This window comes from Euleptes europaea, chromosome 20 (genome assembly GCF_029931775.1).
Source record: "Euleptes europaea isolate rEulEur1 chromosome 20, rEulEur1.hap1, whole genome shotgun sequence".
NCBI classification, from domain to species: domain Eukaryota; kingdom Metazoa; phylum Chordata; class Lepidosauria; order Squamata; family Sphaerodactylidae; genus Euleptes; species Euleptes europaea.
In genome coordinates, this window is record NC_079331.1 from 15,145,391 (window position 1) to 15,162,598 (window position 17,208).

At 46.9% G+C, this 17,208-nt stretch overlaps 1 protein-coding gene across 1 annotated transcript in view; it reads left to right on the forward strand.

Annotated features, from left to right (window-relative positions):
* The window catches only part of AGBL1 (AGBL carboxypeptidase 1), a 351,974-nt gene that overhangs the window by 96,714 nt on the left and 238,052 nt on the right, over nt 1-17,208 (forward strand). Inside the window, exon 17 of the mRNA XM_056866097.1 lies at nt 11,485-11,665. Within this exon, the coding sequence (XP_056722075.1) occupies nt 11,485-11,665 (181 nt within the window). The remainder of the gene's footprint in view (nt 1-11,484; nt 11,666-17,208) is intronic.

The following is a 17,208-nucleotide window of genomic DNA, read 5'->3' on the forward strand; positions in this document are numbered from 1 at the left end:
TTGATGGGCTCTTTGCTGTGATAAATGGAACCCCCATGTCCAGAGGCAGTATACCTCTGAGTGCAAAGTGCTAGGGACAAAAGCAAAAAAGCCATCAACTTTGTTTGTTCACGTTTCAAAACAGTAATATTTTAAATGTCCTGTTCTCCTTCTGTGGTTTTTTTTTGGGGTGTGTGTGTGTGTGTGTGTGTGTTTGAGATTTGTAGCCAGAAAGAAGTCACATACCTCATGAATGAAGTACTGGCATAAAAAGTTCTCTGGAAGGCCAAGAGGGAATAAATAAATAAATGAGCTTTGTGGAGCGTGTGAGCCATTCATTCTGTCGTGACAATATGATTTACAAGGGTACACTTTTATTTAAGTAAGTGATGCTTCCTTGAAAAGCGCTTTTGATCATTTGCTGATGTAAATATGGGGGGGAAAGGGATTACAGAAATTGCACCATGTGGCTACAAACTGCTTTCCAGCCAGCAGGTGGTAGGATTTAGTGCCCGCTTGGTTTCTGACGCCACGCCAAGCTGCCAAATTGAAGCAGATGCTTCGGTCCAATTTTTAGCAGGGGGGGAAAAGAATCCAAAGGAGCTGAATCCCTGAGCTGGGACTCAGCAGTTTTCTCCCTCTCCCCCAAACAATCAAAAAAAGAAAGAAAGAAAGAAAAGGATGCTTCCCCCAGAATTGCAAAACGGATATGAAATGAGCAACTGTTCTCTAACCCAAGTTGCTCTGATAAAAGCTCCATTCTGACTTTGTGGTTTTCAGACTTTTGACTGTCAGTTCTTTCAGGGCTGACGTGTCGCCGAGGGATCCCTGAATGTTTATTTCTCAGGTTATTTATAACCTGCTTTTCTCCCCAATGCCCCCCCCCCAGTTTAACCGTCCCCTTTTTATGATGCTCCCTTTTTGCTTGCAAAGCAGGAATAAGATGTTTGCTCAGCTTCCCGCTCTCAGGTTTACACAGCAGAGACCGGCATGCTCAAAGCAACAGCCGTTTAGTAGCCAGGAGATACAGGGACGGGGGGGGGGGGGGTGACTGGTTTCGGGATGAGGGGCTCAGGCAGTTGGCAGTTCTGACTAACAAGCAGAACCCAGCAGGGACTCCACCATACCATGTGGCCGAACAAATCCACACAAACATCAGAGGGGGAAGCAGACGGATCCATTGTAACATATGCAGTAAAAACTCTCTAATTTTATCTTCAACTAGGGTTGCCAACCTCCAGGTACTAGATGGAGATCCCCTGCTATTACAACTGATCTCCAGCCGATAGAGATCCGTTCCCCTGGAGAAAATGGGCACTTTGGCATTTGGACTCTGGAATTGAAGTCCCTCCTCTCCCCAAATCCCACCCTCCTCAGGCTCCGCCCCAAAGACCTCCCTTCGGTGGTGAAGAGGGGCCTGGCAACCCTATCCTCAACCCTGTGAGGTAGATCACAATGGGTAGTCGTGTTGGTCTGTCTGTAGCAGTAGAAAAGAGCAAGAGTCCAGTAGCCCCTTAAGGGTAAAGGTAAAGGTCCCCTGTGAAAGCACCAGGTCATTCCTGACCCATGCCCTGCTATTCCAAGCCACCTTAGAAAATCACACTTGCTATTATGAAAGGTTACAACAAATAACACACAAGCATACACAAATTAGGGCAAACTGCAATTGATATTGACAAAGTCCATAAGCATACAAATAGTAACCCAATAGGTTCCAGCACTATATAAGGTGTGATTTTCTAAGAGCATTAATATTGCATGTTTATGATAAAATCGATATACACAATCGTGGCTTAGTTATATATTTAGTGTTATAAGCAATGATTGAACAGTTTCCATTTAGTCATTAAAGGTAAAGGTCCCCTGTGCAAGCACCGGGTCATTCCTGACCCATAGGGTGACATCACATCCCGACGTTTACTAGGCAGACTTTGTTTACGGGGTGGTTTGCCAGTGCCTTCCCCAGTCGTCTTCCCTTTACCCCCAGCAAGCTGGGTACTCATTTTACCGATCACAGAAGGAAGGCAGGCTAAGTCAACCTTGAGCCGGCTACCTGAAACCGACTTCTGTCGGGATCGAACTCAGGTTGTGAGCAGAGCTTGGACTGCAGTACTGCAGCTTACCCCTCTGGGCCACGGGGTAGCACCTTAAAGACTAACAAAATTTCTGGCGGGGTATGAGCATTCGTGAGCTCTGAAGAAGTGAGCTGCGGCTCACGAAAGCTCATACCCTGTGAAGCAGTTTAGGCTGAGAGTGTGCGACTTGCCCAAGGTCATCCAGCAAGCATTTTAAAATCTCGCTCTCCCAATTAAAGGCAGGTTATAGCACCTCCATCCTTCCGAGTTGCATAAAATGAGAACCCAGCTTGCTGGGGGTAAAGTGTAGATGACTGGGGAAGGCAATGGCAAACCACCCTGTAAACATAGTCTGCCTTGTAAACGTCGGGATGTGACATCACCCCCATGGGTCAGTAATGACCCGGTGCTTGCACCTTTACCTTTTTATAGCACCCCCAATATCAAATAAACATTGAAAACATCTATAGTACGAGAGTAATTCTCTGCCAGAAAATAGCCCACCCAATGAGATTTAGCTAATAAGATGACAGACAACCCCTACTGCATAACCAGGTGTGGAACTGGGCACTTTTAACATTGGATTACTTGACGTGATATAAATGTATGACTCTTGAAGTTTAATTTTAGACCACTAGGTGGGGACAGAGAGCCATACTCTCCAGCTACTACTATTCATGTTGAACTCTCTCTAGGTCTGGATTAATAACTAGGGGTGCTTTCACACACCCTGAATAATGCACTTTCAATCCACTTTCAGTGCACTTTGCGGCTGGATTTTACTGTGTGAAGCGGCAAAATCCACTTGCAAATGACTGTTAAAGTGGATTGAAAGTGGATTGAAAGTGCATTGTTCAGGATGTGTGAAAGCGCCCTAGGTGTTCTACAGAATCTCATGTCTTTGGTAGCTTGGAGGTCCTTAATAAAGAGAGTGAGAGTAAAAGTACTCAGTCTGACAGGGGTGGGAGCAAACTGAGGGCTGGTGCATCTTTGACCACCCAACATGGATCTCCATTAGTCAGCTTTCTTCTTGCGTAATTCACCCAGTGGTCATGCTGCATCCTATAAGAGAGCCAGCGTGGTTTAGTGGTTTTGAGCGGTGGTTTTGAGCAGTGGACTCTGATCTGCAGGACCAGGTTTGATTCCCCACTCCTCCACATGAGCGACGGAGGCTAATTTGGTGAACTGGATTGTCTCCCCGCTCCTACACATGAAGTCAGATGGGTGACCTTGGGCTAGAGACACTAGACCCACTCTCTCAGCCTCACCTACCTCACAGGTTGTCTGTTTTGGGGAGGGGAAGGGAAGGTGATTGTAAGTCAGTTTGATTCTTCCTTAAGTGGTAGAGAAAGTTGGCATGTAAAAAACTCCTCCTCCTCCTCCTCCTCCTCCTCCTCCTCCTCCTCCTCCTCCTCCTTCTTCTTCTTCTTCTTCTTCTTCTTCTTCTTCTTCTTCTTCTTCTTCTTCTTCTTCTTCTTCTATATAATTAAGATGGTTAATCAAATCACTCCCCAAGACTTTAAGAACAAAAAGGGATTTGAAACCCAGTTTTCTTGATTTACACCATCCCAGATAGAAAGTAAGATACTTGATTTAAGACGGAAGAGTGTTTTGAACCCAGATCTTCTTGGTCCATCTCATACAGAATAGAAACTAAGATACTTAACTGGAGTGATTTTTTCCATCAAAAAAGGCTTTAAAAGTGTCAGATTCTGTCTGGTGCATGTCTGTCCTCCTGTACTGATGCAAAATCCACAAAGGGGAAGAAGCTGTAGAAGGAATCCTAGGCAAAATGGGCTTCATTCATCTGCCCTGCTTCTTGGCAGTGGGGTTGAAAGAAGGCCGAAGAAACCTCTCAAGCCGCGCAGCTCGCGGTGGGAGTGAATGTCTGCCCGGTGTCTAGTTCTGGGGCTCTGTTCCCTCTGCGGCCCAATCTTTCCCCAGCATCTCTTCATCCCGAAGGTGAGCGGCTTCAAAGGACGCCAGCACAAAAGGCTGTTGCCAGGCAACGCAGGTCGCCAAAGAGCCCCGCCAGGATATGAAGGCGGTGAATAGGCAGTTCATGGGCGAAGCTGTTGAGCGTTTGTGACGTTCCCTTTTGTGACAATCGCAAGGCAAAGATGCATATGGATAAAAGCGTGATACGGATTTAGGATCTGTAGGAGAGAAGTAGCTAGTCTCTTCCCCTGGATGTCAGCAGCCTGGAATCGTGCCTGCACACTCAAAATGTTTGGGTCAGGGTCACCAAGGAAGAAGAAGGAGGAGGAGGAAGAGGAAGAAGAAGAAGAGTTGTTTTTTTTTATATGCCAACTTTCTCTACCACTTAAAGGAGACTCAAACCTGCTTACAATCACCTTCCCTTCCCCTCCCTACAACAGACACCCTGTGAGGTAGGTGGGGCTGAGAGAGCTCTAAGAGAGCAGTGACTAGCCCAAGGTCAGCCAGCTGGCTTCATGTGGAGGAGTGGGGAAACCAACCCAGTTCATCAGATTAGCCTCCGCCGCTCACGTGGAGGAGTGGGGAATCAAAACCCGGTTCTCCACCGCTCTTCACAACTACACCACGCTGGAAGAGGAAAGAGCTAAACACTGCCAGGAAGAGGGAGAGGAGGTAGAAATTTCATGGAGCTCTAGGGGAAAGCGGCATCCATCCTCATCACCGTTTCTTGAGATCTCTCGAATCGGCAGCCTTTTGACTGGCGGCCTTCGGAGGTTGCTCCATCGTGGTGTATGCAACCAAAGAGCTCACTGGTTAACTCAGACCAAAGCCTGCCTTTGAATCTGCCATCCTGTTTCTAGTAGGGAGAACTCAAGAAAGAAACAAGGGTGATAGCCATCCCTTCTTGGGCAGAGGCTTTCAAACAAGTCTAGAAAAGACTTCCCAGGCGCTATGGGGCACCGTCGGAACCCCAGCTGGGGTCAGCTGAACCCCGGTGCAAGTGGGAAGCGTCATGTCCTCGATGACCTCGCCCTTCCCACCCACCATTACCTCTGCCCTGCCAGGATTCAGCTTCAAACTGTTTCCTGTTAGTCATGAGACCACAGCAGTAAGGTTGGGAAACACCTGGAGATTTTTGGGGCGGAGCCTGAGGAGGCCAGGGTTTGGGGAGGGGAGGGACTTCAGCGCCATAGAGTCCATAGATTCAAAACTGATCAAAGGAAGTATTTCTTCACACAACGCATGGTTGATTTGTGGAACTCCCTGCCGCAGGATGTGGGGATGGCTGCCAACTTGGAAGGCTTGAAGAGGGGAGTGGATGTGTTCATGGAGGAGAGGGGTATTCATGGCTACTAGTCAAAATGGATGCTAGTCATGATGCATACCTATTCTCTCCAGGATCAGAGGAGCAGGGCTATTGTATTAGGTGCTGTGGAACACAGGCAGGTTGGTGCTGCTGCAGTTGTCTTTTTTGTGGGCTTCCTGCAGGCACCTGTTTGGCCACTGTGTGAACAGACTGCTGGACTTGATGGGCCTGGGTCTGACCCAGCAGGGCTTCTCTTACGTTCTTCTATCCAATTGTCAAAGTGTCCATTTTCTCCAGGGGAACTGATCTCTATCGACTGGAGATCAGTTGTAATAGCGGGAGATCTCCAGCTAGTACCTGGAGGTTGGCAACCCTACACAGCAGTCGCGCCGTAGCTCAAGACCTCTTTCCCATCAGCAGGAGATTTGCATAGAGAGAGAGTCCGATATTGTCAGCGTATTGATGACGCCCAATTCCAAAACTACGAAGGGCTTCTTCTAAGGGCTTTACATTGTTACATTGCTTTCCGGGGGGGGGGGGAACTGCACCTGTTAAATTTCTGTCCGTCAAGGCACATCATCTGTGCTGTACCAATTCCCCCCCCCCCAAAGGAAGACTGCTTTCTCGTTCACCTCTTCCAGGCTGCATCTGTTCCTAGCCCCGCATTATATTCTGGGCATGTCAGAATGTAATGCGGTGTAACAAGACGTGATGTGTTGGATGAGGCTTTATGTAGCGGAAAAAGGTTCCTGTGCTTCCCCCCCCCCTTTTTATTATTTACATTCCCCGAGAAGGTTATGTGCCACATGAGGTTTCTGCAGAGATAAATAGCTAACCTGAGCTCTCTGGCACCTTCCCCAGAATTCAATAAGGGCTCTGCTCAAAGCAGTCACCTAATGCTTTTAAAGAGCCGGCCTCGGAGGATCGCCTTGAAGGACCTCCGCCCGTTACACAACCAGGGCAGTGTGCACATATCAGGAGTCTAGCAGCTCAGTTGAGGCACTCATACATTCTTTTTTGGGGGGGCTGCCGGAGTGATTCTCCCCAGTGGGGTCTTTTCTGTTCTAAGTCGTCCTTAGGTGCAATCTGGCCTAGCAGCTGGTTCACACCAGGGTGGGGCTGTGGCTCAGTTTGTAGAGCATCTGATTGGCATGCAGAAGGTCCCAGGTTCAGTCCCCGGCATCTCCAGGTAAAGGGACTAGGCAAGGAGGTGATGTGAAAGACCTCCATCTGAGACCCTGGAGAGTCATGGAGAGGGGCTGTGGCTCAGTTGTAGAGCATCTGCTTGGCATGCAGAAGGTACCAGGTTCAATCCCTGGCATCTCCATTTAAAGGGACTAGGCAGGTAGGTGATGTGAAAGACCCCTGCCTGAGACCTTGGAGAGCCACTGCCGGTCTGAGTAGACAATACTGGCTTTGATGGACCAAGGGGCTGATTCAGTAGAAGGCAGCTTCATGTGTGTTCATAGGGGAGGGGCTGTGGCTCAGTTTGTAGAGCATCTGCTTGGCACGCAGAAGGTCCTAGGTTCAGGCCCCGGCATCTCCAGTTAAAGGGACTAGGCGAGTAGGTGATGTGAAAGACCTCTGCCTGAGACCCTGGAGAGCTGCTGCCGGTCTGAGAAGACAATACTGGCTTTGATGGACTAGGTGTCTGATTCAGTATAAGGCAGCTTCATGTGTTCCATGTGTTTCACACACCGTTGCTTGATTGTTAGCATACACACTTGAGGATCGAAGGCAACTCATTCAGTGGTTTCTTTGGGAGGAATCCAGGCTATACTGGTGAGCCAGCGTGGCATAGTGGTTAGGAACAGCGGACTCTAATCTGGAGAAACAGGTTCGATTCCCCACTCCTCCACATGAAGCCAGCTGGGTGACCTTGAGCTAGTCACAGTTTTCTCCAAACTCTCTTAGCCCCACTTACCTCATAAGGTGTGTGTTGTGGGGAGAGGAAGGGAAGGAGATTGTCAACTGGCTTGATCCTCCTTAAAGGGGAGAGAAAATCGGCATGTAAAAACCAACTCTTCTTCTTCTTCTTCTTCTTCTTCTTCTTCTTCTTCTTCTTCTTCTTCTTCTTCTTCTTCTTCTCCTGTGGAGTCACATAAGTCAGCTGTGATTTGATGCCCCCCCCAAAAAAGTGCAAAGGTCTCTGCCCCAAGGCATTTACAGTCTTGCCAAACTCGACTTCTTTGGAAGTCTCATCTGTTTCAGTCCTGTCCAGGCAGTGAGCAGAGCTGAGTCCAGAGGTCCCGGAGGTTCCTGCCGTCCGCTCCCTTTGAATGTACAATATGATCTCTTGTACCAAGTCCAGCCGCAGAAATCTCCCGTGTGGTCTGTGCTCGTTGATTTCATAAATCTGTGAAATGCGAGGGGCTGCCCGAAAGCACTTTTGCTCTGAAATCGCAAATGTTTGGGGGCCGGCTATGGTTTTGCAGTGATAAAGGGAAAGTGCTTTTTTGTATTCTCCGTGGCGTTGTTACATTTTTCTCCCCCGCACACCGAAGAGCAAAATAGATCCAGGAGGGCCGGCATAAAAACCTGGGCCGGGCTCAGATTTCATGGGTTTAAGAACTTCCTTACCTCTCACGGTGAATGGAGCATCGGCTTTGTGACTGTGTTTGATGGCAACTCTGCTTCGATTCAAACGTTCGGATTTCATTTATGGTTTCTCCGCTCTCCGGCTGAACTGCAGTCGCTCCCTTTCTTCACGTGAACATGTAAATTATGGTTCTTTGAGGGTTCGTCTATGTTCAGAATTTTCCTGCCTGAATACTTCTTTCTTGTACGTTGGATAACCTGCTCTTGTTCCATGGAAAATCCAGTTGCAAACAGTTGCTATAGTGAATTATCTAATGTGTGCGAAAGCAAGACGCAACGTTAAAAGGTCTTAACTTTGGTCCAGTGGCATTCTTGGCATGAGCCTAGTTCTGCTTCCCAACGTGTGAATCAAGAACACCAGAAGTCTCCAACCTTGTTGTGCCTGTGAACACTTTTAGAAACTCGGGCCCCGGCTAGGGTTGCCAACTTCCCGGTAGTTGCTATACAAAACAACTGCACCCTGGCTCTAAAGAATAACGTATTGAATTTCACGACAATAATAACTACTATCTTAGTACTGTCCCCCCATGATTCTTCCCGGGGGTCCCAAGCTTCTATTGCATAATGATGATTTATTAACAGACATGGCCAACAAGATTAGGCTAATTCATGCCATCATATTCCCTATTACTATGTATGGGTGTGAAAGCTGGACAATGAAGAAAGCTGACAGGAAGAAAGTAGACTCCATTAAAATGTGGTGTTGGAGGAGAGGGTTACGGATACCGTGGATGGCCAAAAAATCAAATCAGTGGGTTATAGATCAAATCAAGCCTGAACTGACCCTAGAAGCTAAAATGACTAAACTGAGGCTATCGTATTTTGGTCACATTATGAGAAGGCAAGAGTCACTGGAAAAGACAATAATGCTAGGAAAAGATGAGGGCAGCAGGAAAAGAGGAAGACCCAACAAGAGATGGATTGACTCAATAAAAGGAAGCCACACTCCTCAGTTTGCAAGATCTGAGCAAGGCTGTTAAGGAGAGGACATTTCGGAGGACTTTGATTCATAGGGTCGCTATGAGTCGGAAGCGACTTGACGGCACTTAACACACACACACACACTACCTTAACACCTCTGCAACATAGGTGTCTACACAATAAACATAACATTAGAACTTCTACAAGTAGGCTGTATTACAGTCCGTTCATGCATAAAGAAAGACGCTCGCCCCGGCCAACATTAGACAAAATTAGTTCAACTGATAGAGCTTGGTGGTGGCTGGAGATCTCCTGCTGTTACGACTGATCTCCAGGTGACGGAGATCAGTTCGCCTGGAGAAAATGGCCGCTTTGCCAGGTGGGCTTTATGAAGTCCCTCCCCAAACCCCGCCCTCCTCAGGCTCCACCCCCCCCCAAAAATCTCCAGGTATTCCCCAACCTGGAACTGGCGACCTAGCCCCAGCACAAGATGGCCGTCTTGGAAGGGAAGCTCCTCAGAGACCTACAAGTAGGGTTACCAACCTCCAGGTACTAGCTGGAGATGTCCTGCTGTTACACCTGATCTCCAGCCGAGAGAAATCTGTTCCCCTGGAGAAAATGGCCACTTTGGCAATTGGGCTCTATGGCATTAAAGTCCCTCCCCTCCTCAAACCCCGCCCTCCTCAGGCTCCACCCCAAAAACCTCCCGCCAGTGGCGAAGGGGGACCTGGCAACCCTACCTACAAGATTTTTGGAGTATGAGCTTTTGAGATCCTTTTTTTTAAAAAAAATACTTTTTATTGCTTTTTCCATAAAAATAATACATTTCTTATTTGGTATTCCATATAGCTTATCTTTCCATATATTTATGAATAATATTGCTTAGCTTAATGCATACCTTTTTAATCAAATACATATAATAATTTGAACTCCCCCCCAACTTCCTCTAACCCATTCTTAATCAGGTTACTCCTTTATATTACTATTTATCTATTCCTTCTGAGCTAGTATATATTTATTTAAAATTGTCTATTTCTTTCTAGTGTCCATATATACTCCATTACTTAGTAACCCAATCTCTAATAGATTCAATTAGCATTAAAGAAATTTAAAAATACTATTAGGATACATAATCACTCCAAAAACAAGGATAGAACTATATATTCTTTACATTACCAAGTAAGTAAAAAAAAAAAAAAAACCTCATTGTTATTTCCCTGCACCTCCCCTTACTCCCAACATTTCAATACCCTCCGACCCTCTATCGAGCTTTCGAGATCCTCACGCCGCACACCGGGGCAGGGCGGTGGTGGGCATCATTGAGCCAGACTGTGAAAACGCACTACAAAATGCAGGGCTCTGTAAGAGGCAGGATACTCGTTCCTTCTCTAGGTGTTTATCTGTGACGCGCACCCACAAAGGCATGCATGAGTCCGAGCAAAGGCTCTCAATTAACATGCTGCACTCCCCCCCTCCCCTTGCCAAGAAGAGATAAGAATTGTTCAAGCCGTAGTCATCAACTGGAGAGAGAGAGAAGAGAGAGAAGAGAGAAGAGAGAGAGAAAGAGAGGGAGGGAGTGCACCAGACTTGGCTCTGTGCTGTTTACAGCTGTTGTCCATTAGAGGCCCCCAGGAGTCCAGTTCCTGGCCACAACTGTACAATCCCATCAGTTTCATTTGGCAAGGAGACCGCAGAATAGCTCTAAATCACCGCAATGGGGAAGGGAGAGACCGAAAGAGAGAGAGAGAGAGAGAGCAGGGAGGGAGGGGAAGGTGCAGCCACCAAAGTTATTTGGAAATAAGAAAAAGAACGCACAGCTAAATGTCTTTGTTAGGGATGCCAGCCTCCAGGTAGTGGGGGAGAAACAGGCACCTCCATACTAATACCAAAGGTTAGGAAAACAGTATAGGAGTGAAAAACATTTACAAACAAGGTGCAATTTTTATATAAGCTGCTGAGATTCCTATAAACATACAATGTACAAATCCAAGTAACCACACTATAACCAACACATAGTATGTACAAAATATACAATAAAGGAGCAAAAAATCTTTCAAAGGTCTCAGCAGAGTACCAAGTATGTATAAGTTCAAGTGCAATTTTCAGATGAATAAGAAGCCACAATCTTCAATAGGATACGGCCGTTTCAAATTCACAATAGTGTAGAATCCTTCTTCAGTCCTTCAGAGAATTGCTTCTAAAGAGTGTATAGTCATACACAATCATTTTCATACCCCTCATAGGGTAAGTATAAATCAGGTTACTATAAGACGTCCAAAAGGTACTTCACATCATGCAGCATGATCTGAAGTACCTTTTGGACATCTTATAGTAACCTGAAGGACTGAAGGACTGAAGAAGGACTGAAGGACTGAAGAAGGATTCTGCACTATTGTGAATTTGAAACGGCCATATCCTATTGAAGATTGTGGCTTCTTATTCAACGCCACGCTGGTTGTCATGAAAACCAATACCTATTTTGTATCTGTTGTTTATAAATGGCATAGATACGGTATAAAAATGCAGAAAATACTCAATAGAATAGGTGGGATAAAATCAGTCATCCCAAACATGCATGAAAACTATAAGAAATTGGGGGGGGGGGTGCATTGGTATATCTCTAAAGTGAAGTTGATTTTAAAATATTTATTGTGTTCTTTTTTTTAGGTGGCCGTCCTTACGTGGTCTTAATGGCTCGTGTCCACCCTGGGGAGAGCAATGCCAGCTGGGTAATGAAAGGGACGCTGGAGTTCCTCCTGAGCAGTGACCCCATTGCAGATCTCCTGAGACACTGCTTCATCTTTAAGGTCATCCCCATGCTGAATCCAGATGGAGTCATCAACGGCAAGTGAGTGTTACAACTCAGGTCACTGTCCGTCACCTGAGAGCAGATTCGTCCCTCACCTGAGGGTAGGTTCTTACCTCACGCCTAGACCTGTGTGGCTGTTGCAGAGGAACGAATTCTGGCTTTATCTTACATAAGAACATGAGAACATAAGAAAGGCCCTGCTGGATCAGACCAAGGCCCATCATGTCCAGCAGTCCGTTCACACAGTGGCCAACCAGGTGCCTCTAGGAAGCCCCCAAACAAGACGACTGCAGAAGCACCATCCTGCTTGTGTTCCACCAAACCCAAAATAATAGGCATTCTCCTCTGATCCTGGAGACAATAGGTATGCCTCATGACTAGTATCCATTTTGACTAGTAGCCATGGATAGCGCTCTCCTCCATGAACATGTCCACTCCCCTCTTCAAGACTTCCAAGTTGGCAGCCATCACCACATCCTGGGGCAGGAAATTCCACAATTTGTGTGTGAAGAAATACTTCCTTTTATCTGTTTTGAATCTCTCACCCTCCAGCTTCAGCAGATGACCTCGTGTTCTAGTATTATGAGAGAGGGAGAACAGCTTCTCCGTGTCCTCTCTCTCCATACCATACATGATTTTATAGACCTCTATCATGTCTCCCCTTCACCGCCTTCTTTCCAAGCTAAACAGCCCTAAGCGTCTTAGCCGCTCCTCATAGGGCAGTTGCTCTAGTCCTCTGATCATTTTGGTTGCTGTTTTCTGTACATTCTCAAGCTCTGCAATTTCCTTTTTTAGGTGTGGTGACCAGAACTGTACACAGTATTCCAAGTGTGGTCTCACCATAGATTTGTACAAGGGCAGTATGGTAGCAGCAGTTTTATTCTCTACTCCTCACACATGGAACACATGAGGCTGCCTTCTACTGAATCGGACCCTTGGTCCATCAAAGTCAGTATTGTCTACTCAGACTAGCAGCGGCTGTCCAGGGTCTCAGGCAAAGGTCTTTCACATCACCTACTTGCCTGGTCCCTTTAACCGGAGATGCCGGGGATTGAACCTGGGACCTTCTGCATGCAAAGCAGATGCTCTACCACTGAGCTACGGCCCTTCCTCATCTAATGATAGCCAGCATGGAGTTTGCCTTTTTCACAGCAGCCACACACTGGGCTGACATCTTGAGCTGGTTTGATTTCCTTACACACCTCTCCAGCTAACAACCATTTTATCATCTATTTGCAAGCCTGAGCAATTGTTGGCTAACGTGGCTAGGACGTCTCACCGAATGTTCACACGTGCTAACAGTCTGTGGTCTGGTGATGGAGAATTGAAAGTTGACACGACCGATGGCATGGGTTGCTGTGCAATGTCTGTTGGGTTGAGAACAACGTCTCACCAATGATCCATAGAGGTTGCAGGGGTTTTTTGGCCATCAAGTCACCGCTGACTTATGGTGACCCCGTAGGGTTTTCAAGGCAAGAGACATTCGGAGGTGATTTGCCATCATCAGCCTCTGTGTCGCGACCCTGGTTTTCCTTGGAGGTTGCCCAACCAAATAACCTGAAGAGCCCAGTTTGGCCTGAACTCATCAAGGCATGGGAGTTAAGTTGGGTTCACCATGGCCAGCAGTTGGATGGGCAACCACCAACTTAGGCTAAAATGGATTAAAGGTTTACTAGGCAGACTTTGTTTATGGGGTGGTTTGCCAGTGGCTTCCCCAGTCATCTTCCCTTTACCCCCAGCAAGCTGGCTACTCATTTTACCGACCTCAGAAGGATGGAAGGCTGAGTCAGCCTTGAGCCGGCTACCTGAAACCGACTTCCGTCAGGATCGAACTCAGGTTGTGAGCAGAGCTTGGACTGCAGTACTGCAGTTTACCACTCTGCACCATGGGGCTTCTTACACCATGTTTTAACCAATGGTCCACATCTTCTCGAGCAACTTTAGAGTCAAAGGTTCATTTCCTCTTAGAGGACTCTGACCCTCAGCGTGCTTATTTTGTTGCTCTTTTTTTGGAGGCCGCAGAGAAGAGACGAAAGGAGGTGTTTTTAGAGATGGGTCTTATTTAAGTTTTATGGTTTTATTGTTCAAGTCCTCAGTCTAAGAACAGGGGGAAAGAAAGAAAGGATGGGCAACCACCAAGGAAGACTGAGGTTGCTACCTGGAGAAAGGCAATGGTGCTCCACCTCTGCTCATCTCTTGAATGTCCTGTGGTTGGGGTTGCCACGGTCAGTTAAGAACATGGTCAGTTATGACTCACATTCTTCTTGGTGCATTATGGTGTCCCATTCCTCTGTTTTTTGCCCCTTGGTTTCTTCCATGAAGTAATAGTCACTGGAACTTTCTTAAGCTAGCATGGTGTAGTGGTTAAGAGTGATGGTTTGGAGCGGTGGGCTCTGATCTGAAAAACCGGGTTTGATTCCCCACTCCTCCACATGAGCGGCGGAGGCTAATCTGGGGAACTGGGTTTGTTTCCCCTCTCCTCCAACCGAAGCCAGCTGGGAGACCTTGGGCAAGTTACAGTTCTATTAAGAGCTCTCTCAGCCCCACCCACCTCGCAATGTGTCTGTTGTCGGGAGGGGAAGGGAAGGTGATTGTAAGCCGGTTTGAGTCTCCCTTAAGTGGTAGAGAGAAGATGACTGGGGAAGGCACTGGCAACAAAGTCTGCCAAGTAAACGTCGGGATGTGACATCACCCCATGAGTCAGGAATGACCCGGTGCTTGCACAGGGGACCTTTACCTTTTAAGTGGTAGAATAAGTTGGCATATAAAAACCAACTCTTCTTCTAAGCCGGTCTTTGAGCTGTGAATGCGGAAATGCACATTATCCAGGGGATTGGTGCAAGTGCTTGTTTCAGCGGGTTATCTGCATTTGTGTCTTTATTATTTCCAACAGAGAAGAAGAAACTTCAGGTATTGATTTTGGTCACTGTCAATATCCCATGACTTGGGATGCCCGCTTTGGTTCCTTGTGCCTCAGATGAGGTTTTCCCTGTCGTGCCCCTCTTAATTATATGGTTGCACTAAGCCACGGGATAATCATCCATGTTTGTATTTAGCTAGGCTGTTCACTGATTAATGCTTTTTGGATATATTAACCGGCTACCTTTTAACCAATTAATCACTTATTTAGCCAATTAACATAAATATTACAACAGCTCAGTTAACAAGTGATGTTGTGAGTGTATTTAATGAAGACAAGCCGTTTCTCTTGACTGATTAACGCAGAAGAAAACCATTTGTTGTCTGGCAAACTATTTTAAAATACATTGCTTGTGCACAGGAAGGGAGGGGGGTGTTTGATCATTTGTAACAGTGACATCAATCCCAAAGAGTCTTTCAGGGAAGGCAAGGAGGAATAATGCGCAGTCTAAAGAAAATCAGCTCCACATTTTAAATCATCTATTAATGAGTACATTGATCAGTCTCTTAGGCCTTTTATGCTTGGCCGTTTCCCTCGCGGTCACCCCTCTGACGATTGTGGGTCTTTGTTTTGATTATGTTTGCCATTTCCTACAGTCAGAGGTTGCCTTGCTCTCCCTCTGCCTTTCCCCGCGTTTTGCCCTCATTTTCAAATTCGAGATAAAACAGGTCTTCTTCTTCTTCTTCTTCTTCTTCTTCTTCTTCTTCTTCTCCTTCTCCTTCTCCTTCTCCTTCTCCTTCTCCTTCTCCTTCTCCTCCTCCTCCTCCTCCTCCTCCTCCTCCTCCTCCTCCTCATAGAATCATAAAGTTGGAAGGGACCACCAGGGTCATCTAGTTCAATCCCCTGCACAATGCAGAAAATTCATAAATACCTCCCCCCACACCCCCAGTGACCCCTATACCATGCCCAGAAGATGGCCATGTTGCCCTCTAAGATCTCCCTCCCTCTCAAGTTGCCCTTCTCCTCCTCCTCCCCCCTCCGCCTCCTCCTCCTTCTCATCACTGGATCCAAGGCAATGTATGTAAAACATGTTGATCATTTGGAAAAGCCTTTACTAGCTCTTTGAACTTCTGTAAAGCTCAGCCATCACCCCACGTATTATCACATTTACTCTAGCAACAACAACCCTGTAAGGTAGATCAGTATCACAGCTGCTGCATTGTAGGTATCGTAAATGGGGCACCAGATGAGTTTATTTACTTAAAATTTATTGACAATTTCCGCCCCACCTTTCCATTACCCACCCAAAGCACTTTACAGTCATAATCACGTTAAAAACCACAATATCGTAAACAGCTGAAAAACTGCAGTATGTCAACAAAACCGAGCCCATAAAACCAGGAGCAGTTAAATGCTAACAGCCTAAAAACACTCATGAGAAAAGCCCATTTCGGCAACTGACTGCTCAAGGCTTTCGAAGTAACGGCCCGCTAAAATATCAGTTTTGAAAATCCGGTTGAGATGGTACCGGGCACGCTTCTTTTGGGGGATGTCACGAATGCGTGAAGTTGCCTTGTACTAGATCAGCCCATTGATCCATCCGAGTGAAGATTGTCTTCTCTGACTGGCCGCACCTCTCCAGGTTATCTCAGCTCTCTCTGAACTCTCTCAGCCCCACTTACCTCACAAGATGTCTGTTGTGGGGAGGGGAAGGGGATTGTAAGCCGCTTGGAGGAGGAGGAGTAGAAGAAAAAGAGTTGGTTTTCATATGCCAACTTTCTCTACCACTTAAGGAAGAATCAAACCGGCTTACGATCGCCTTCCCTTCCCCTCCCCACAACAGACACCCGTGAGGTAGGGCTAAGAGAGCACTAAGAGAGCTGTGACTAGCCCCAGGTCACCCAGCTGGCTTCATGTGGAGGAGCGGGAAAACCCACCTGGTTCACCAGACGCCTTAAAGGTAGAGAAAAGTGTGTTATAAAAACCAACTCTTCTTCTTCATCATCGTCATCCTCTTTTGGGTGGGGGAGTACCACTGGAAAGATCCCTGGAAAGGGGGCCTTTTCGGCTGAGCTCTCCTCCATGTGTACTAGCTCCCATTGCTTGTGTCAATCAGTATCTGCTTTCATAGATCATAGAATCATAGAGTTGGAAGGGACCACCAGGGTCATCTAGTCCAACTCCTGCACAGTGCAGGAAATTCACAACTATCTCCCCCTCATGCCCCTAGTGACCCCCTACTCCAAGCCCAGAAGATGGCCAAAAAAAAAAAAAAAAAAAAAAAAAAAAACCCTCCACGGTCCCTGGCCAATCTGGCCTGGAGGATAGTTGCTTCCTGACCCCAAAGTGGTGATCGGCACTACCCTGGCCATGCAAGAAAGAGCCCGAGAGCCAAACACTGATGCAAACCGCCCTGCCCTCCCTCTCATGATCTGCCAGAAGTCATAGAATCAGCATTGCTGTCAAATGGCCATCTTGCCTCTCCACTAAAAGCTCATCATGAAAGCCAGCCGGGACTTTTGGGAACAAGCTGATGGTCCTGAGTATTTCCATTTGGATCTCACCTTTTTTTTTTTTAGCAAGCAAAGTGATTGAGCATCTCAGAGACACGACCCCCCCTCCTTCCTCCCGGTTATGCTGCCGAGGCCGCCTCTGTCTACTTATCTCAGCACCTTCCTTGATTTGAGAAGGATACCCCCCACCTCCCTCACCCGTGCCTCAC